Source organism: Etheostoma cragini, chromosome 4 (assembly GCF_013103735.1).
Source record: "Etheostoma cragini isolate CJK2018 chromosome 4, CSU_Ecrag_1.0, whole genome shotgun sequence".
Taxonomy (NCBI): Eukaryota; Metazoa; Chordata; class Actinopteri; order Perciformes; family Percidae; genus Etheostoma; species Etheostoma cragini.
Genome location: NC_048410.1, coordinates 8138542 through 8160945, shown reverse-complemented (window position 1 = coordinate 8160945; position 22404 = coordinate 8138542). Strand labels below are relative to the sequence as shown.

At 39.4% G+C, this 22404-nt stretch overlaps 2 protein-coding genes and 1 long non-coding RNA gene across 4 annotated transcripts in view; 2 read left to right on the top strand and 1 right to left on the bottom strand.

Moving 5' to 3' along the window:
- Window positions 1–3881, top strand: part of LOC117942952 (zinc finger protein 436-like) — a 10814-nt gene extending 6933 nt beyond the window's left edge. The window contains exon 3 of the transcript XR_004656255.1: window positions 3871–3881. The gene's annotated coding sequence lies outside the window, so the exon portion shown is untranslated. The remainder of the gene's footprint in view (window positions 1–3870) is intronic.
- Window positions 3210–21418, top strand: LOC117942953 (synaptoporin). 2 transcript variants are annotated; one of them, XM_034868778.1, is made up of 6 exons: window positions 3210–3227; window positions 3358–3420; window positions 18300–18424; window positions 18976–19174; window positions 19820–20011; window positions 20724–21418. In XM_034868778.1, exons 1-6 carry the CDS (start codon window positions 3210–3212, stop codon window positions 20973–20975), a joined length of 849 nt encoding a protein of 282 aa, XP_034724669.1. In that variant the 3' UTR covers window positions 20976–21418. The 2 variants fall into 2 exon arrangements, with proteins under 2 accessions (XP_034724669.1, XP_034724670.1); XM_034868779.1 differs by lacking the exons at window positions 3210–3227; window positions 3358–3420 and adding an exon at window positions 16022–16114 and having other exon boundaries at window positions 20724–20975.
- LOC117942956 lies at window positions 10787–22404 on the bottom strand. The gene is made up of 3 exons (XR_004656257.1): window positions 22323–22404; window positions 11219–11222; window positions 10787–10799 (listed from the first exon to the last, which is right to left on the bottom strand). It is a non-coding gene; the product is annotated as an uncharacterized LOC117942956 (long non-coding RNA).

Below are 22404 nucleotides of genomic sequence, written 5' to 3'. Positions count from 1 at the left end.
ATATATATATATATATATATATATATATATATATATATTTTGTGTGTGTGTGTGTGTGTACATTAAACCAAGGCTCTGAAAGGTGTATTACTAAACTTTAGACCAAACCATGCCAGCCGTGTATTTACACTTGCTTCCATTCTTTATGCTAAGCTAAGCTATTGATTTCCTGGCTCTAGTTCCAGTGATTACCGCCCAGAAATGATACTGAGCAATATGTCAAACTAGTCCTTTAAATCAGGAACTTTCTGATCAATGAACATTTCTAAATCTTATTGATTCCAACTTCTAACAGCTTTCCCCTCAGTACTATAGAACACATTATGAGGCTCAATAACCAGCCCTGTAGAGACTCTGTAGATTAAAAAGAAACATTCAAAATCACATACAAATAGACAAGAGAGCGGAGTACTATCTGTGACTCTCCATGCTACAGAATACTGGTGGATCATGAACACTACTTCTCTGAAATTGTGGCCCAGACATTTTAGGTTCATAGCTACCATTTCCTTTGTGTTCATAACCTTTGGTGAACATTAATATGAAACACCAGAAGTGTATTGTGCAGCATAAAAAAATGAATTATAAAAGGTAAAACAGATGCCTTTCATCACTTTAAATATGTTTTAAAACATCTTTCTGATTCTCATTAATGTGCATCATGATAACATATACAATTGTGGTAAATTGTATGTCAGCCAGTGATACCTATGTTGTACTGTAAAGTTCTATATATTTATATATATATGTATATATATTAGTTGAATTTTTTTTTCTTTTGCCAAAGTTCAGTCATATTATGAACCTGTTGTAAACCAGCTATGTGACAATGAAAAAATAAAGCTAAATAAAAACACATTCAGATGTGTATGGCAAAAAATGCATGACTGTCATCTTTAGTTTAGGTTTAGTTTTAGTTTTAGTTTTTTGTATCATTTTGGTTACATTCCAACTTGATGACCAAGACTATTTCGTCTTGTGTCTGGTAGGGTCAAGGTGATAAAGAGATTCCATCTATGGCTTCTTGGTAAGTGGGAGCATCTTGTCTGATAAGGAGCTTGAGTGTTTTTATAAAAACTTACATTTTTGGACATATGTTTCTACGCATCAGCTACCGACAGGGCAGAAATCTACCATATTTTTTTCTAAAATTGGGAAATCAAATTCCAAAAAAAGAGAAGCATCAGCTGCACAGAGAAGCTTTTATCAAGACAGAACACTGAACAGAGGCCAAACAAAAAATATTTTTTGCATTGATCTTTCAACACATCAAGTTACTCTCTGCGTAAGTAACAAAAATAAAATGACTGACTGGGTACATCTATCACCAGCTGATAGCAGAGGCTTCCCTGTGGTGAGACAGCAGGAAGGGGTGGTAAACGATGAAGTTATCCTTTGGGTGGGGATGAATTGGGAAGAGAAGGACTTTGTATTGAGCCCCCGCCTCAAGAATGGCCTGGCCCTTCACAAGCCAGCGAGCAAAGTTGTAGATGGCAACGGCATCCTTTTCTGCCTTAGTTGCTGTGGGAAAAAAAGAATTAAATTGCAATAGTATCCTCAACATTTGCTGCAAACACGGTCTCTTATATAAAATACACTGGATCGACCAATCAACAGTCTGCATTCTCATTGATAAGCATCATGCAAAGAATTATGAAACAGAAGAAAAAAAAAATATGTGTCCTTACCCCTGCCTGCAGACAAACTGCTCCTCTGACTGCCTGGAAAGAGCAAATCGGATTGTTAATTTGAATTTCCTCCCCACAGCCACACATGCAGAACACCCTGTTACATAACATGCAAAAAAGCAAATTGATTGGACAGGACAGGCCCTGAGCCTGCAGGGGGCGGCAAATACGCTGCTAATGTCTTTCAATGAACCCAATCACATGGAAACTAAATGACTAAAACATTAAAATAAGGATTGCATGAGTGTTTTTCCTGCAATATGCTGACTTTGTTTTAGTTTTTAATAAGTAGCTATTCTCATAGGGAGAGATGTGTGTCGACTAGTCTGAATTTTGAATCCTTCGAGGTTATATCCACAGTTCTTAAAGGGAATAACACAGAAATGTATAAATAAACCAAGTTCCACTGCTTAAATATTTGGTTAGACATAAGCCTACTGTTCACAAAGGTTAACAGTTACCATCCATGCACAAAAAACATGAAATCTTTTGAGAATTTTTATGTAAACTTTTGTGACATAAAAGGCAAAAGATCAATACTATAAGAAAGCTCATTACTGATTGTTAAACTGAACCGTTGCTTTCAGTCACTGAATGGATGTAGCAATTCACATCAACTTGTCTACAAAAACAAGCAAGACAAGAACATTTTCTAGTCTTCCCTCTACAAAACTACTTGTGTGATGTCACAGTTTGTGTGTGTGTGTGTGTGTGTGTGGTGTGTGTGTGTGTGTGTGTGTGTGTGTGTGTGTGTGTATAGCCACGCTGTCAGAGCATTTTGCATTTGGCTTTACAGGAGTTGTCAACAGTGTAGTAAGCTCAGGGAAGTCCTCATCGCTCTCTATCATCTTGAGAGCAGTGAGATTCACTCCCTCCCTCATTCCCTCTCGCTCTCTCTCTTTCTCTCTCTCTCTCTCTCTCTCTTTCTCTCTCTCTCTGCCTGTGTGTGTGTGTGTGTGTGTGTGTGTGCAGTCACATTATTTATGTTCATTTGTTCATTCAGGTTTGATTAAATCACGTTTATGAAGATAATACTGGCTATTTACTTATGTATATTTTGATATTAGCTGCAGCTAACAGCAGCCTATAAGACATTATAGCAAAAAAGTAATGCAACAAATATTTATTTTCTGAATAAATGTGAGTTTATTTTTGCTTCAAAATGTAAATGATTTAACCTGGAGATCGCATACTTTATTATACAGTATTGCAGTGCATCATGTCTTATTTCTTTCATGTGATCAATGAGATAATTATTGACCCAGATTGGTAGTTCCCTATGACAAAAATTGAAGGCGTCAATCCTCTTTGCGCAGACCAATCGTTGCGCACAAACACACAAAGACACACACTCACACACACACACACGAAGAGAGATCCTCGGGTTCTTCCGGTTGGAGTCGTAATCAGAGCCGAGAGACAGGCGCGACAGACGCATCAACCGGTCTTGGCTTGCGGTTTGAGATTGTTTACATCCAATCAAACAAGTAAGAAAGAAAGTAGGCATAGCCTGCTGCTGAAATGGACACCTCTGATCAGGTGAGTAAAAAACAGCGAATAGCAAAATCCTTGGACTCAGACTTACGTGTGATTATCTGCTAAATTGGCCGATGTGTCGTTAATTGGTGATGGAACTGAGAATGCTTTTACCCTCTGTGTCCTCATGCAGCTAGCATCTGGGACGTTTCAAGTCCTCAAATTACCTCTGGGATTTATCCGTGTTTTGGAATGGGTGAGTTGGAACTTTGATGTTTTTCCCATGCAATAACGTAAGTGTGCGGCGTAAATACATCCGTGAATTATAATGTAGGTCTATACAATGTGATAAGTGTCCTTAATGTTTTTCTTACACATGACTAAACATCTGGTTTTAACTAGGTAAATTCCTGCATCTCTCTGGTTAAACTTAAACTTTATCACATCTGCTGACTTTTGGTGCCTGCATTTAGTGCTGTTTGTGTTACTTCCACACGGCGAGGGGCCTAATACCCGCAATTATCTAGGCTATGATCCGTTTTACCGTAACTAAATGGCTCAAGTTTATATAAGGATGTAGCTCCGCGAGAAATACACTCCAGGAGAAACCGCTATGTAGGTTTTCAATTATGCGTATTTTGGATGTTTGTGCCAACCATGCGCGTTTTGCGCCAGTCCATAAAAAAATGCCCCATTTTACTCCAAGTGAAATGATATAACAAGAATCAACAAGGAGAACGGGGTGTCCTAGCTCAGACTGAATCGAAGCTTTCCCACCTCTTTCTGTCTCTCTGAGTGCCGTTTGTAGTGTAATGTTCAGTGTACAGTGAAGAGAAACCTAAAGGCAATGTTAGATAAGTGATTTCGTTTGATGTGAATTTAGAGAAATTACTGTAGCCATCAGCTTGTGCACATACATGATAAATACATGTGTATGGGTGTGTGTGCGTGCGTGCGTATATGTTTGTGTGTGTGGGAGAGAGAGGGAGAGAGAGAGAGAGAGAGAGAGAGAGAGAGAGAGTACACAAGCTTGTCTTTCCCACTGTTGTAAATGCCATCAAATCAGCAGGGAATCCTCAAGCAGGACAGTGTCCATAAAAAAACAGACCTACACAGACACACACACACACACAAACATACACACACACACACACACACACACACACACACACACACACACAGACCTGTGTACAGCTCCATGACACCATTATACAAGTGACCTTTTTCTTGCTGTGCCTTCTTATAATTCAAACTTCTCTACTGGGTTTATTAAAATGCAAACAATTCAAATGATGACCCAGGTATTTGGATGTATTCTGCAGCAGCAGCATCAGTGGTGTAGTTGTGTTGTTAGGCTGTTGCTCTCTCATACCAGAGAGAAGCCTCAGTTGGTCACAGAAGGATCTCACTTTTCAGCCTCCATCTGGAGTGTAAATGATGTAACTGCCCTCATTTGGCCCATGATCACTCTCTGACTCCAGCTCAGTTCTGCTCCAGCCTCAGGAGACTCTCACAGGTAACGATGTAGAAATACTTTTTCTGAGTAAAATGGAATTAAGACTAGGATTTGAGTATGTTAATTCAATGCTAGAAGAATGTTGATATTGGACAATTATGCAAAACCCCAGAATATGTGTCAATGATTTTTTTTTCTCTCTACAATATCTATGCATAACAACTAGGCCTTACTGTTACCATTCGTGGAAGACCGTGATTATGGCAGCTAAAATATTATCGTATGTCGATAAGGCAGCTAAACAAAACTTTAAAGTAAGGGAAGGATTGTGGTTAAGAATAATAAAAAAGGAAGTTTTGATTGCCGGTCTATGACAGGACACAAACTCTAGTCTCCCACATCATAGTCAAATACTGTATGTTACACCTTGTTACATGAAGGCTACAGCGCTTCATGCATTGGCACTAAATGTCGGATTTGACAAGGAATTGTGAGGTGCAGAATCATGCAATATGTGTGTAATTCCTAAAAATCGTAGATTAGGGTTTTCAGCCCTCCATTAAAACAGCAGCTTCTTTTTAACCTTAAATACATTCAGCTAAAGTTAGACTGACATGTGAATGACTTGTGAAAAACAACGTCAGCCACTGTATTTCCTGTGCTTTTAACAATCATGAGTCATTATCATAATGCCCCACATAATGACACCAGTGGAATACATGTTTGTCAGTTTGGTTTGGTTTGGTTACATGTCATAGGGCATTAAAGCAGGTACTAGTTAAGGCAGCCATTGACAATTAATTTGCTAATGATATTGAACCCTCAACTGTATGGCTAATTGGCCATATTGACAATGGTTTTTTAAAGGTTATATTAACTTTAGTCAAGATGACTGCAGTGAATTAGTTGTTTTCTGTATGTTCAGTCAGTTCTGGGTCTACAAAGAATAAGGCAAATAAATTATCAGCCATGTCTGCAGGAGATTCTAGAGGATAGTGTGTGTGTGTGTGTGTGTGTGTGTGTGTGTGTGTGTGTGTGTGTGTGTGGCATATTCCACTCCAAACAGCTGTAAGGTCCCCTCTTCTCTACCATGGACCAAGTCATGCAGAAGTGTCCTTTGAGATATGCCCAAACGCTTTACTCTGTGTTTGTGTGTGTGTGTGTGTGTGTGTGTGTGTGTGTGTGTGTGTGTGTGTGTGTGTGTGTGTGTGTGTGTGTGTGTGTGTGTGTGTGTGTGTGTGTGTGAGAGAAAGAGAGAATGTGATAGAAAGAGAGAAAGAGAGAGAAAGATGGAAGGAGAAATAGAGCACATGATGCAAATGATATACATGCGTTTTTTTTATGCACTGGTGCATCATCATGGCTGTTGTACCATCTCACATTAGGAGATTTACCAAGTACTGTATCAAAAAAGTGGTTTCCTTACTACAGCAAAACTCAGGCTGATGAGTCGCAAGAAATGAGTCCATCTTGAGCCTAATTTATGAGTAAGGGTCCTCCTCTTATTCAAAACCCAGGACTGACCCACTGTCCTACGACGTCATCATCAGTATCTTACTGTACACAATTTTTGTTTGCCTTAAGGTGGTCTGAGCAAAGTGTATGTGTGTGTGTGTGTGTGTGTGTCACAACAGATAACTTGTCATTGGGGGGGAATATAGTATTTACTTACTAAACACAATGTCTGTTTGTCAAGTATAGACAGGTTTTCCTTTCTCACACGGAACATATGCAGTGTTTTACAAAGTTAACAGTAGATTTCCCAGTTCTTCACTTCTTATAGATCAAATCATTAATGGCTATCTTTCTTTAGCTAGAAAATGTGTGTGTGTGTGTGTGTGTGTGTGTGTGTGTGTGTGTGTGTGTGTTCCTGCAATTTTTAATGAATGTAACCTGAAAATGAAGGATACTGGTAGAACTGTACATATCATTGGCAAATGTTCTCGGAGTCAAAGCTGTAATGCATGTACTGTACAGTATGTTGGCCAATGTAAAAGTAAGTATGTGATCCCTATTATTAGGTTAGTCTTAGCATGAAATCAAATTCTTACTCTGATTATTGGAGACATCTTTTTTGTATTGTAAGGAAATTATATCTTCTGATCTCTAACCACTAGGCCGAATGAACACTATTTGTTTAAATTGGGAACTTGAGTGTTATGCAAATACAGCAAAGCCTCACATGAGTAAAATACACCACAGATTAAACAGATTTTGAATGCAGCAGGATTGGCAAAATAAGCATTTCAAATTGCATAGCAATCACAGCTCTTTTTCTTACTCTCTCTTTCTCTCTCTGTCTTTTCGTCTGTCACATTTTGTGTTATTTCACCTTGGTAAGGTGCAGGTTTTGACCGATTGCTGAAAAATGTTCATGAAAGATGTTTGTGCAGGAGCATAAGCACACACACAGCAAAGGAAAACAAGTAAAAACAGAGAGATGCAGATGGGGCAGGCGACAGCTGGCGAGAGATATCACAAGAGACTTGCCAGGTCAAAGATCTGTTTTTCAACACTGAAATCACTCAGTTCCCTTTGACAGGGCGATATGAAAGCTGGGGGAAACGACACCTCTTTTAAAAGCTTCAAGAGATGGCGTTAAGCGTGTAGTATCCATTTAAACAAGCCTCTCATTGTCATGTTGTCTATTTGGGCCAGGCAGGGCAATTGCAATTAAATAATAACTATCACAAATTGCTCTGCAGCTGGTGGTATCTGACAACCCTGACATCTGTCAATTAATTTTTAACGTCTCATTTCATTCAAAGTTCTTGTCTGATGGTCTCTCTTCTCAAAGTTGGGTGTTGCAATGTGCAACATTTGGACAAAGATCTTGAGAAATCTTTTTCATCACCAAACTCCTGTGGAAGTTTTTGTCTGTTTGAAAAACTAATTAAATAACTCCTACATCTCAAATATATTCCAACCAGCAATAGTAGAAAGTATGCATGTCACTGTGTGTTTTTGGGAAGCTCAAAGCTAGGAAACACTCACAGAGAACAGGAGGGTGTTTTACACTGCATGCAGTCCTGGGCCCTGTGCCTCACAACCAGGGGCTCACTAAACATCATCCTACAGCAGAGGAACTTTGAACACACATAGGTGTAATTTAATGAAAACAATAATGTACTTGATTGTGAAACGAGGGGACTTAAAAGCTGCATTTTTATATTAACAATTGATAACATTTTCAAGTTTGAAAAGAATCGCTCTTTGAGACCAACCCACACTCCGCCTCTCCGCTCAGCTTCTACAAGCACTTTAGTGTATTTCAGCTTGATGTTTTGGTTATAAAACCAGCAACTTTACTGTTTTGGTTCAGTCTCCTTGTCTAATTAGCCCCTATTCCTGCAGCAGGCAAAAAAAACTGTCCAGGAACAAATAACAGACAGAGAAACTAGCAGCTAAAAAGGAGTTGGTGTTGTCCAAAATAGAGTTAAAAGTAGCGTAAATGTTGGACTTACATTCATCAGGGGTCCAGAAACATGACTCCACATGAAATCAATGAATGCAGGTTTAATTAATCATCTAGTAAATCTACTAACTGATCATGAATTACAGAGAAATGTGAAATAAAACAGTGACTGTTGGTGCATCTGCAGAAAGCTTCCAGCAGGACTGAAAATGTAATGGCAATCAACTAATCCAGATGTTATTTCTGTTGGCCTCTCAGTAACCAAACAATAAAGACACTGATCTTAAATACTGACCTGGGCAGGACTTTGGTTCTGATTTGGTTAGATAGAAAACAATTATTTAGTGAATGATTTTAGTGACCCCTGATCGTTCAGAACCAGAGTTACATTCTATGATGTGGTCTTAAAATAAGCTGGGGTTGAGGGCTGTATGTAGCTGCTGAGCTCCTGGACGTGACGTGGCATTTATTCACCATAAAGTCAGAGCTACACCTCTGGGTCTGTTTCAACCCTGAGATGATGGTCCGCCATCTGTGACTCAGGCAGGGAAAGGTGAGCCTGTCTTCTCCTGTTGTTGGATATGTCAATGTTGGTATTCTAACAAGACATCCCACATGCAAATAGTACATGAAAGACCACAGGTATCAAAACAGTATGTACACGTAGGAGAGCATTAACAAAAAAATAGAAATGTCAAAAAGACACACTGTATTCATATTACAATGCATCATTATTATAAGTAACTGAGATTAAAGCAAAAGAACCACTGCGTGTCAGATATTCACATTCTACACTCATTAATTTGGACCCCAATCCTAGTCTCTCATTGCCAGACCTGTCTCCACAGCACTGTGTAGTAAGGTCTGACTACACCACACATACATTAGATAGGGCGGCGGATGCAGCTCCGGATGTAGCGACTGTAACCCTGCAAAATGGTCTAAGGAAGCCACTTCTTTTGGTGGAAACAAAAATGCAACAAAAGAAAACGTCCCATGCAAAATTAAATGAAGTTAACTGTTAACACACATGATGTAATAGTAATGTGAGCTATTTAAATTAGTTAGATTAACGTAATTTTCTCTTACCATTGTATCGCCGTGTGCACTTAATCCATAGCAATTCCCAACAAAAAATCTGTCCCAAAACATCCCAGTTAGATAATAGATGCTGTAAACATATTCTTAGTAAATCTTTGCAATCATCCCTAAAAGAACCAAGCTGGCCCGCCCTGTTGCACGTTCCAACTTTATATAAAAACTTGCCATTTTCAGCATGTAACTTGCTAGCTCAAAGTTTGTTGTCCCCTAGCGAACAGAATTTGAGCAGGAGCAGAAGATGAGGGACATCTAGTGTGTGGGCAATTATGCTGGAAATGTACTTCCATTGATCCAGCCTATACCGATCTTAACCAAGCCTTAACTTCTAACATTCCCTTTAGGAAGAGAGACTAACATTAATTTGGAGGATCTTGTGTGGAAATTCCTCCATGCACATATGAACCCAGCACCATGTACAACTACAGACACACACACACACACACAGTGGGGTTGTGTTACATTTCTGTAGGGAGCCCCAAGCTTAATAAAAGCAGTGACACAGCTAGGTCACCTGAAGTAGCTATGGAAAACCCTAAAGGGAGAAGAGGAGCACCAAGAGGGGATACTGTTACAAAAATAAATGGAGATTTTTTTTTGCCTGCATGTGGTCAGTCAAGCTTACAGAGGGAGGGAGCAGAGAGATAGTGGGAAAGATGGATCTGGGCTATGCGGGGCACAAAGCGCTCCCTTTGCAGGAAAGGATTAGCTGCCGCTAAATGAGCTGATGATTTTGTTCTGTGGTGCTGCTACTGAAGCAAAGAACAGACAGCTTTCACATGAAGGCTTTTGGTTGCCGCTTTTTTGTGTTACTTCTGTAGTCTTTTCACACTAATATAGCAGCCAGGATTAATATCATTGGAGCATAAACACATCTGTTTGATGAGCAAGAAAACCCCCTCTTCTCAGGTTTGAAAGTAACGATGAAATAGTAAATTGAAAGGGTTTTCTGCTACTCTTATGCATTTATTCTAACCAACTTAAAAGTCTTTTTTAAGATTATTTCTTTGGCATTTTAGACCTTTATTTCTGTAGGACAGCTTAGACTTGAAAAGGGAGAGAGAGGGGGAATTACATGCAGCAAAGGGCCGCAGGAGAAGTAAACATCTATATATGGGCGCCTGCTCCACCAGGTGAGCTGACCAAGTTTTCTCTACAATTTTAATTGAATAAAAAACAATAACGCTCAATTTAATTGCATCTGTCGGCTCACCCCACTGTGCTTCCATTCTGATCTGCATTTGTTTTGTAGTCAACTTGAATATGCATAAATATGCTCATGTTTACACACTGCAGCAGAACAAGTGTGTGTGTGTGTGTGTGTGTGTGTGTGTGTGTGTGTGTGTGTGTGTGTGTGTGTGTGTGTTTGTGTGTGTGTGTGTGTGATGGCTTATGCTTCTGCCTGAGTGGTGAGAGCGAGATATTTTGACTCTACGTTCTCATACACATTGGATGCTCACAACGCGGTCCTTAAACACTCAGAAATGCACACATGCACAGAGAGGTTACACACTGAGGATCACATGCAGCCATGCACAAACAAACATGGTGAGATCAGCAAAGGAAAATGCTTTATGCATACACATGCATGAATATGCAAGCTTGTGATTCTCTCACTTGCTTTTGTGTTTGATTAAGAATGTTCTTCAGCAGGTTTTGGAAATAACTTTGAGAACGTGACATGCTGTAAGGGCTCAGAAATTGCAGCAAGCTTAACCATGAAGCACAACTCACAGACAGGTAAAGATCAAAGTTGACGTTTACTTGAATCAAAAGGAGGGAGTCAGAATTGGGTTAGGGTTAGCACAAGCAAACTCATCCAAATAGGGGTTAGGCAAAGAACCATCAATCCGTGCATCAGGCAGGGACGGGTTTCAGGTTCCAGGGTCAGGTGGCTGGAAAGGTAAGGGCACGAAGCAACAGTCTGTAAATGGCAGATAGTGACCCACAACCTGACGCGTGTAAATAGACAGGCATGTGCACAGAAGAATAGGCAGCTAGTTTGGTTAGCCAGCAAGTTTCCCTTTACGCAGTCAGCTACAAAAAGTAATCCAGGGGGCTCATTTCCATTTTGTATTTTTTCACAAAGCTTTGGGAGCTTTGTTGAGTACAATGTAATCATGATCTCAAGTTATAACAGCTCCAATTAGGAGAAGAAGGTCTAAGTTAATAGGTGCTTCCCAAATGTCCCCACAACAAAATAATTTGCCCTGCTGCATGTGCTTGCCTCTCCTTCCTATTAAAATCACTCACTTGGTACGGTTGGTTTGTGTAGTTGATAAGAGTCGTTTGATCTTAAATCAAAGTATTGGATAAGCAATTTGAAAGTGATATGCCTCTCTCTCTCAATCTCTGTTTCACTCTCTGTTCCATCTTTCTCTTTCTTTCTGTCTTTGTAAAGAGTGTCCTAGATATTTTCCCCTCTCCGTCAAGCAGGGATAGCGGCTGAACATTTGAGTCGGTTTTCTCCTCCTGAGGCAGCCACTTGACCCCACACTGATTCCTATCAACTTGAATAGAGCAGGTGGACAATGTGTGTTTTTGTGTGTGTAGCATCTTTGTGTCATTTAATGTCATACCTTCCCCAGTCAGTGCTACTTACATTTTTTCCTCTACCACTATAATACCATACTCTTGTTCATGCAGCTTCACTCTTGTCATCCCTCTCATTATATTTGATTGAAAGACACATTTTCTTCACTATACCAAAACCCAATTACTTAAATACTCTATTTTTTTCTGCCCTACTTCACCTTTCCTGTTGCTTCTCTGCCTGGTTCATCTTTTTACTGCACCACCCTATTTGTTTTCCAGTTTTTCACAATGGAGGGCTTTTTGTATTTTCCAGTAGGTCTGCTTGCTGGTGTTTAAGCCCACTACAGACAGTTTTCATTCCTGTAGCATGGTTTCTCTCTCTCTCTCTCTTTCTCTCTCTTTCTCTCTCTCTCTCTCTCGTTCCCTGAGGAGCCCAGCTGGGAAAGGCAGATAAATACATGGGGGCGCAGGGCTTAGCACCCACCCTACTTCCACAATGCTACGCTCTCCTGTTCAAAGGCCCCAGCCATAAATGAGAGGGGCTAAACCCAAGCCGAAAATCACAGGGAGAGGAGGCAGCTGCAGGGAGGGAGCAACAGAGTAGAGAGAGACAGAGAGAGAGAGAGAGAGAGAGAGAGAGAGAGAGAGAGAGAGAGAGAGATGTTTATCTGTGGGTGTTTGTGATAATTAGGAGGGAGTATTTATTCTCTCGCTCTTCTGGTCACTTTTCTTCTACCATTTGTTTGCTTAAATAAGCAGATGCCACAGTCTGCATCAGGCCTATAGTATTCATTAGTTATTTTAGCTGCATATTTGAATCTATTAAGCGTGTCAGAAGACGTATGTGCACATTTCTGTGTGTTTGTTTGTGGCCTAATCTTGCCTAAAAACCAACCAAAGCTAAAGAGAGTTAATCACTTAAAAACACTTCCAGCTGTGCAACCTGACAGCAAGGCAAAGCACCATTCAGCATCCGCCTAAGGTCAGAAGCTGCATGAAACCAATGGAAATTTTTGTTCTTCTGTTTATCATGTAGCAATCTTTGATTTTAATCCCCCTTTAAGGTTGCATAATACAAAATAACAAGCACTCAGTGAAAACTGTACAAGGAGATTTGATGAATGGCTTTCCTATGCTCATTGCATGCATTTAGCCACAAGGTGGCACAAACCATACATGGTGGACAGTGCACAATGGATTAATGAGATGGCTAACATGTTTAAATCAAATCAAAATCAGTAGGGACAGTATTTTCTATGTCTTTCTTTATTTGATTTCACTGATTTCAGACAAAAGGGTTTCAATTTGCCTTCAGTATGGGCAATGAATGGAACATCTGTTTGTTTAGTAGTAAAGTAGTAAAGTAGTAGTAAATGAGCAGACAGAAGTGACAGTACATACGATAAATGGATCACAGAAATCAAATTTGTCCAATGAAAGTTGTTTGAATGAAATATACTCTTGTTTGAAGCACGTACCAAATGCAATGTTAAAAGTATTTCTTACCACATCCTATATCTTCTGATAAGCCATCCCACCATAAGCATGCTACAGAAGAAGATTTAATAACGCCGTTGTTTCTCTGTGATACATTATATCCTTGCTATCAGAAACAGAAGCACATGTGTTTTCCATTGAGGTTAATTAAAACCTGATGTCAGAGGAAGTGAGACTGTCATTTTTGTATGGCTGATATAAAACTTTTAGTAGCATGGGATTAAAACCTATTACGTGTTATTTAAGTGGGTGCCATGTTTCCACGGCAATGTGGTGGTTATACCAACTGAGATGATAACTCAGTTAGTTAGAAACTGCATAAGGATGATGCCAGCAAACACATTTTCAAGAAAAATGGAATGATAAAATGATTTGTATAGCATTTTTGTAACATTGATAAAAGGTGCATTATAATCAAGATAGAATAAAATAACATACAGTTAAGAGCTGTTTTTTTATTTAAGTGCCAGGTTATTAAATTAATCCTGTAATGTGATAGAGGTGGTAGTACCTTAGAAAACACTGCAGGCAGCACCTCTCAAGACATGCAACTGGATGTCATCTGCATAGCAGTAGAGTTGTACCGTATGTTTACCAATAATTAAGTCTTACATTGCCAAACCATATTTCCAGTAGGAGTGTGATCTGGCTAAACAGCTTATCTATTCTGGAATAGGGGAATGATTTCTTTAAAACAATCAAAACCTTCCTTGGCAGCGTAAAGCCCCCGAAGCAGCAGTGGTGCTCTTGCCAAATAAATAGCAGCGTTATCGGAAGGGGAGGGACATCCCAGATGTCAGGAGTCATCCCAGCAATATACATCTGTTGAGCCAGACTACCAATAATATGACTTAGAGAATGTCACTGTTAGAGCCCCTTATGGTGTGGGTATGTTGACATTTGTCTGATTTGGTTTAGTTTAACATAACAGCTTTACACAGCAGGCTCACATTTGACTGGAAATACTGCATCCTCACATTGATGTAACATATTTTCTAAATGCGGTCCTGCTTAGTGCATATTTATATGTTGTAAATGCAAGCACATGCCTGAGACAAACATGCAAACTTAATCTCTATATACTTCAATAACATGCTCACAGATATAGCAAAATGTGTGTTAGAATACTGGCTAATGCAGCTGAATGATCTAATAATGCTGATGCTTATTAAATAGCGCCCTCCAGAGGCTGAGGGGCATTTAAACTAGAGAGATGTCTCCTCCCCAGCTGCTGGCCAACTGAACATTCAGCCGCCAATAATAAGGGAGAGGGGAGGCTCGCACTAACCAGGCATCAGATCTGATGGTGATCCTTGTTGTGAGAAGTCTAGAGGCTGTCGGAGCTTTAAATGGAAAATCGGGCTGAGAGAGAGCTCATATTAAGGGCAGAGGGTATGGTGTGTGTTAGAAGGTTGGATGTACAGTATGTGTCTGTGATTGTGTGTTTTAGAAGCCTGTATGTTTCGCTGATCCTGACTTTGGTCAAAATGTATCAAATTATGTTAGTCTCTAAATTCACTTGAGTTGTACCCATGATCTTATAACAGTTGCATACATCCGTTTAAATAAATAATGTACATCAATCACACCTGGTTGGCTGGAATGAAATTAAGCCACTTAATGCATTACATTTTCATTAAACTTATTATAATATTTAGTCATACACATTTTCTAGCGGTACTGGTATTCATTTTTAGCCCTCTAGCCACTGTTCACAAAGCATTGTTTCACTGCTTTTTGTTTCAATTTTTCCAATTGTTCTCACATAACTGCTTTACTTCATGTCATTAAAACTACTTATTACTTTCAGAGTGGTGAAAGAAAAGCTAATTATCTCTCTTCTTTGTCAAATGAGGCAGGCAAAGTCAAACAATTATCTCTCTGTGGGCCATTGTATTGTTGGAGTGGGCAGCAGAGGCAACAACTTCATTTATGCACGGCAGTGGTACTAGACTGAATGTGTAGGAAGCGAGAGAATGCTAATTTGGGTCAGTGTGGGTTTTTGTGATATTGAAAATTAAGAAATGAGGAGTGTGTGTGTGGACACAACCGGTGTGGATTAGAATACAGAAGGAACAATAACAAAAATAGTTGATGTGTTACAAAGTGGTTTCCATTACGTTCCACAGTCTCTCTTTGAATACATAGCACAACCTCAGTATCACAGAGGGTTACTAAAGCTGGTTTTACACACTGCTCTGCAGTCTGACTTTTTTTTTTATAAAAAGGATCAACATTGTTGGCTTCATACTCATAAAAGCAGCAATATTTATTATTTTCCACCCATTTGCTATCCATGTACAGGCTCCACAACATGTCTAATTGGCTTTAGCACTAGGTTGATCTGCTGCTGTTTGTGTAATGTGTCCCTAATGAATCTACTCACCGCTTCCTGTTTTGCAATAAGGTATCTCAACAATGTTTTCTGTCAGCTGTAGAGCTAAGAGGTTAATTAATCATTTATGTTGTTTTGACAGGCAGACTGACATTGCATTAGTATATAATCAACAGGAGAGGAAGACTAACAAAGGGATTGAGTAAATAGCAATGTGTAGTCCAGTATCACCTTCAGAAATTACATCTAATGAGTAATCTAATAAAAGACATGGGGCCATAACATCATTAGTTTTAAAATGAAAGCTTTAATTGTCCCACTGTGTGTGTTAGCAGGTTCAACTTGAGCAAACGGACGCTTAATTAGTCTTTCACTACATATTAAAAGGAATTGTTGAACCTTTTTATTTCTTACCTAATCTCAGAAGCGGTAGAGGGCAGAAGTTAATAGAGGAGTGAAGAGACATTAGTCTCACACACACACACACACACACACACATATGCCATGATTTCCTCAGGCAGCCTTGTCCAGTTTCTGTTTCAGCAGTACTCAAATAGGATTCAGTACTGGATTAGATCCTCTCGTCTTCAATGTGTATGGTTATATTTGCTCCGGTAAGTTTAACTTTGAATTTTTTTTACTGTGGAAAATGGCTTTTCAAAGAAAACACAGTGGGTAGTATTTCAATATGTGATCATTTTGCCTGATGTTTGTGTCATCAGACTGTTGTTATAATGGAAGTAAATCAAGTTGTGATTGAAAAGGTTTTTAAGTTTAACAGCCTTTAATGCAAGCTAAGCTGTGAAGTTCTGTCTTTGTTTACTTGTAATCACCTACAACCTTCTCTAACACATTGTTAATACAGTTATTCCTGTCAAATTACATTTTATTTTATACAATTGATATTTTATCTAGTAATATACTTTAGTCTTAGATTATTATGTTTTTGCTGCTGTGTTCAAAGTTTAGATTCTCCTTTGTGTCTGTGTTTATGCAGTAGTCCAAGGGGAATCATTTATTGTATTGTGGGGCCAATATGAAACAAGACAAATGCTCAAGAGAGAATATGAACCACATTTCTTTCCGGTGGCGTTGAAGTCCTCATCAGGTGCCAGACACAAACAGGGCCTGTCCCTTTCTCCAGACTCCGAGACTCCGTCTATCCTGATTAAGCTCAGCCCACACACTCACTAGAGCTATTGTGTCCATGTGCTGAGGTAGCCAAAATGCTATCAGCTTATGTTAAATTGGGTTCACGTTAGAGACATTTTTTAGATGTTCGTAAGCAAAATGGTGGGACTGCTGATACTCCCTATTCGCTGCTTGGGCTTGTTACAAGAATTTCATTACACTTTCAGTTTTAATGTTTCCTGTGGCTCAGTTTTGAGGTGTAAAACTCAACTGACACGTTATCAAAGCTGAACAAAACAATTTTTCTCATTCAAACATTGGGTCACATAATTTTGTGTAAAGTGAGAGATATTTCTCATAGTGCAAACCCACAGATAAGTACTACCCAACTCTGAAATTCCCCATAGCTGAAGCATTTTAGTGTCTTGCTTTGTTTTTCGGCCCACAACTTTACATCTGCATTGTTTTCAGCAGGCAAGCTCTAATAAACCCTACATGTCCACGGTTAGACAGATACACTGCAAAGTGTTAAAGAATTTCTCATTTTAAGTGTTTAAAATAAGAAACATACACTATATTATAATCTTAAATCATGCAAGCTTGTAAATTAAATTATCTTGCTGGATAGACAGATAATTGCACCTGTTTTGAGTACCTTTTCCCTCAGATTTAGTGTTTTTATCTTGTTTTTAGACGCCACTTTTCTGCAGGGCAGAGTTAGTGACTTCACAGATGAACTTAGTGAAACATTTAGCAGCTAGATGCAGATATTTCCCTCTGGAGTTGGAGGAAAATAAAACAGAGGTAAAAGTAAGGTAAATATTGGACTTACTTTTGTCAGATGGCCAACACAACTCAAATGAACGTTATTGTTGTACTGTCTCTGCTGGATGTGTAAATAGGCAATAGGCATGCCAACTTTATAAAATGGTAATGTGTCCATGCTGTGGTTTAAGCTTGTTCTTCAACCCCAAATGGCAATTGAGTAAATAAATACTGCTTAAGTATATTCATCTTAGCTGCGTACAATTGAAAAACAACCCAGTAGGCTACATTAACCATGGTTGGAGACACTGTAATCCAATGATGATTGACTTGTTAGGGAAAACCTGTCCTGGTTAGCAATACCAATAAAGTCAGCACAGCAGAGGTGCCTGATGTCACCAGTTTGTATAAGCCCAGTAATAACACATCCAAGTTTAGTAGTGTCTGATAGAGACAAACAGCTATCTTCAACACAACCTTCTACAACAAGTCCACCATCTTTGCTTGGATCCAGAGATGATTTCAGTCACTAGTACAGAGGGTGATCACTTGTGGGAAGTCATAATAGTGTGCAAAATAAAAACAGTGTCTAAGCAGGCAAAGCATATCATGCCAAAGGTCTATCCTGACATTAGAACACTGGATTTGTTGAGTTAAGTTATTTCCACATGTTTAAGTAGTGTATTCCTTTTCAAATCATGCGTATAGACAAAATAATTCTCATTTGATTGTTGTACGTGGAATTTGTTCTGTGTGATTTCACAACACTGTACAACACCGGACTCATGGCCAAAAAGAAGAAGAAAAATCTTATTCCCAGTAGTATGTAGGTCCCAACTCCTCATCTCTGCTTGGCGTCATCTATGCGCAACTAACTTTAGATTTTTTCCTTTCTTTGTGCAGCTTTTTGCCATTTTTGCATTTGCGACATGTGGCGGCTACTCGGGGCAGCTGCGGGTTAGTGTGGACTGCATGGAGAAGGCCCTAAGTAACCTCAGCATTGGCATTGACTTTGCTTATCCTTTCAGGTGAGTTCATTCATTGTCTCAAAGTTGGATGGTAAGAGTATAAACCATGATGATCCATTCCTGAGTGTGTAGTCAGAGGTTCTCTAAACACAAATACTGTACATCAGTGCACTGTGGACAGAACATGCAAAGGTTTTACAGCCTATTAAAACTAAAACGGTTAAAATACAGTTTGCCATACAATTTGGCATAAAATGAGATCCCAATGGTACCTCCGAGAAAATGTTAACTTAAAATACCTTATTCTTTTATGTGAAATGATGTTTAAGCCAACATAGTAATGGGTTTGAAAGCAATGGAGTTATTTCCAGATTGGCAACACTGTGGCCTGGTATCTTTAAGTGTCTGTGTAATTAATAACAATAATTGCTTCCACAACTGCTAAAGGTATTATGCTAAGAGTCAAAAGATTTCAGAGAAAGTTATAAACAAGGCAAGATGTATGCAAATGAGTCACTCTATAATCATTTATGTTCTCCTTGGGTAAAATATCTTGCTTTTTTGTGTAGTGAGTAGGACATGACCCCTGTACCTTCTTCTGTGTGTATCAGGTTGCACCAGGTGTCCTTTGAAGCGCCCGTGTGTGAGGGTATTAGGAGGGAACGCGTTTTCCTTGTTGGAGACTATTCATCCTCTGCAGAGTTCTTCGTCACCATTGCGGTCTTTGCCTTCCTGTATTCCCTCATGGCCACCATTGTCTACATCTTCTTTCAGAACAAGTACCGTGAAAACAACCGCGGACCACTCATTGTGAGTACAATGGTCTCCAACCGTGCACATTTTCAGTTGCTATTGAGTAGTCTATATCCACAATGTTCCACTTCCTGGATTGCTCAGTTGCTGGTGGAAATTCCACCATAAGTCCTTCTTTTTTGACCGGATATCCATTAACTTAAGCTTTCTTAGTGTTGGAATTTTAAACTCTGGTCGATTTATGAGGACTATGGTTACCTGCTTCTCACATCTCTGCAGGGTAAATCCAGACAGCTAGCTGGACTATCGGTTCAATCTGAGTTTTCTGTTACTTGATTAAAACTAAAAACTTTTGAATGTACACATGTTCCACTAAAACAAGTTCCTCCCCAAGGTTATTTTGCAGTGGCACCGTTGCTCTGTGCGGTCCTAAGCGCTGCCCATGACGATTGCAATTGCTTAAAAGAAATGCCGATAAACCAGTGCAAGTTTTTCTCCCATCCCAGAATGCTGTGTGGACTGGCCAGACCCTCCTCTGCAGCACTGTGGAGGAAGGTCTAGCAATGCAAGACTAGTGGGAATAAAATCTCCCCCTTAAATTCTCAATTATATCTATTGCTGTGTTTTCATCCTACACTGAATCTGCCAAATGTTTTTTGAATGTTTTTGATTAACTGTCATCTCCCTCTTACATGCCATCAGGACTTTGTAGTGACAGTGGTGTTCTCCTTCATGTGGTTGGTCAGTTCCTCTGCCTGGGCCAAGGCTCTGTCTGAGGTGAAAATGGCCACTGATCCAGATGAGGTGCAGCTCCTTATCTCCGCCTGCAAAGTCCAGACCAACAAGTGTGGATCTGTGCATGGACCACGCTGGTCCGGACTCAACACCTCAGTGGTAGGTTCATAGGATGTGTCCCAGCTAAAATTTAGCAGTTGGATCGTTTTAAATAGTTCAAATACCAAAACAGTTGAAATTGTAGCTGATGTGTCAGTGAAAATAGTAACTCTGAAGGAAGTTGAAACAGCAGTTAAAAGGAAGCACTAAAAGAACCGGAAGTGTTTAAATAAAAACGCTGAGTGAAGTTGAAGTGTCAGTTGAAGTGTCAGTTGAAGTACTGAAAGGATTTGAAAATTCAGCTGAAGTGTAAGAGATAAATTGAGCAGGATGTTTGAGTTTATGTGGAAATCCTGAGAGAAATAGTGGCAGAAGTGTATGGATTAACAGAATAAGTTCAGATAAGGTGTCAGTTCTAAAAAGCAGTTGGTGTAAATTGTGTATGATCTTTGGAAATTGGGACAGCAAAATAAGTTGTTTTGTTGTTGTTCAACTAGGAAAATCTGAAAGCGATTGAATTGTGAGTTGAAGAGAAAGAAATGTATCCAGTTAAAACGATTTTTAAATTGGTATGTGTAACTGAAAGCTGTTAAGTTGTCAGGTGAAGCTGAAGTTGAGGGAGTATTAAGAGGAGGAGGAGGAGGAGGAGGAGGAGGAGTTAAAAAGGTCTAATGAGTTCTTTTGAATGAAGCAGCTTTCTTAAAGAAGCTTAAATTTGACTAGAATTTCTAATTTTTTTAAAATTGCTTTGTCTCATTCACTTCCCCTTTAGGTTTTTGGGTTTCTCAACTTTGTTTTATGGGCCGGGAACATTTGGTTTGTCTTTAAAGAGACCGGTTGGCACAAGGGCGCTACAAGGTTAGCAGGCGGGGCATCTGAGAAACAGTCTGACACCTTACACCAGCAGCGCTACAACCAGGGAAGCTTCGACCAGTCAGGGAGCTACAACACCCAGGGAAACCTTGGACAGCCATCTGAGTACAGCCAGGTGGGAGGGCCCACCTCCTACTCCAATCAAATGTAGCCGTGCCTTTTCGATTTGTGAGTGGCACGTGAGTGGTGATCAGGGGGTTCTCAGAGAGGAGGACAGTTTGTCGAAAAAAAGAATGGTCATATAATAAGGCATCAAAGGTGTCAAGTACACCCATTGTAGATACGAGATTTGTTTGGTATTGTAAAAAATTATTATACATTAGGGATGGGCATGATTAATCAACCATCGATAATTGATCATTAAGAATTTCATGGATCACAATAATTTGTCATCGTTTAAACAAATGCAGGTTGCGCTGTGAAGTGTGTGTCTAAATCACTGAAATGAATTTCACAGTGTGGCAGCAATTAAACATTTTACCACCCGGGGGCCATTTTTGACGCCATGCTCAGTTACGTGCGAGTTTCGGTTTTGATTTCAAAAGTAATCATGAAGAGATCACGCCAAAGTGTGGCGTGGGACCATTTTGATTTAAAAAAACGATTTAGTTCACTGCAAACACTGCGATGCCGTGTATAAGTACAACACGGCCACGACTCAAATGATGTAGCTACCACTTAAAGAAAGCGCATCGACCCTGGTTAAGGTTGGTGCCGGTGCATTCTGCAGTCAGCAGGTTGCTGTCGCCAGACCCCAGATCATGTCAACATGCTTATCTTTCTTTCTCAACAAAAATCAGTAGACTGATGTAGAAGTTGTATGTGAGTTACTAGTTATTTTTATGAGGCTTTGTTAAGTAGCCCAATTTGTTAAATAGCCTAATTGTTGGGCCAACTTATCTCTCTCACCCTCTTTCTTGACTTCGTGCCTTGGCTAGTTTTGAGCTAAATTTGACAAAACCTGCCAGATCTAAGTATTATGTTTTTGGTTAAGTTATTGTTTAACATGACATGATTCTTTTTTTATTATTATTTGTTATTTTGTAACAAACAAGGGTCTCCGTTTAAAAACGCCGGCTCGCAGCGGCAGTTTCCGCTTAGAGTACCACAGCGCACATCTTCAAGTTTAGCCTAACTGAACATCCAGTGTAACTGCCACAAGTTGTCCTTCTTGAAATAAAGATCTCATCGACAAAAAACAAATATTTTTGTATTTTCAGTGCATTTTTAATTTGTAAAAAGTTAAATAAATGATTTTTATGATAAAGAAGATTGATGAATCAATAGTTGATTGTTAATTCTCCCAACGATCAACTAAGAAAATGTAATTGAATGCCCATCCCGATTAGATATAGTCTTTTACTCCTTCTCTGTCGGAGGTGTTGTTTGCTGAATGTTGTATTTCTTGTAGTTTGTAACTCGTAAGTGATGGCCTCTCTGTGCTTGGTAATTGACGTACACTGTGACGACTGGAATTCTTTTTCAAATTGGTTTGCACTGTCTATGTTTGCATACATTATTGTTTCCAAAATGGGGTCGACTGCATGATGTCTTACTGTACAAAAGCTAATATGCTCTCT

Coding starts and splice junctions, on each gene's coding strand:
- LOC117942953 (XM_034868778.1), top strand. Junction 3,421..18,299: donor TTATCCGTGTTTTGGAATGG/GTGAGTTGGAAC, acceptor TTCTTTGTGCAG/CTTTTTGCCATTTTTGCATT. Junction 19,175..19,819: donor ACAACCGCGGACCACTCATT/GTGAGTACAATG, acceptor ACATGCCATCAG/GACTTTGTAGTGACAGTGGT.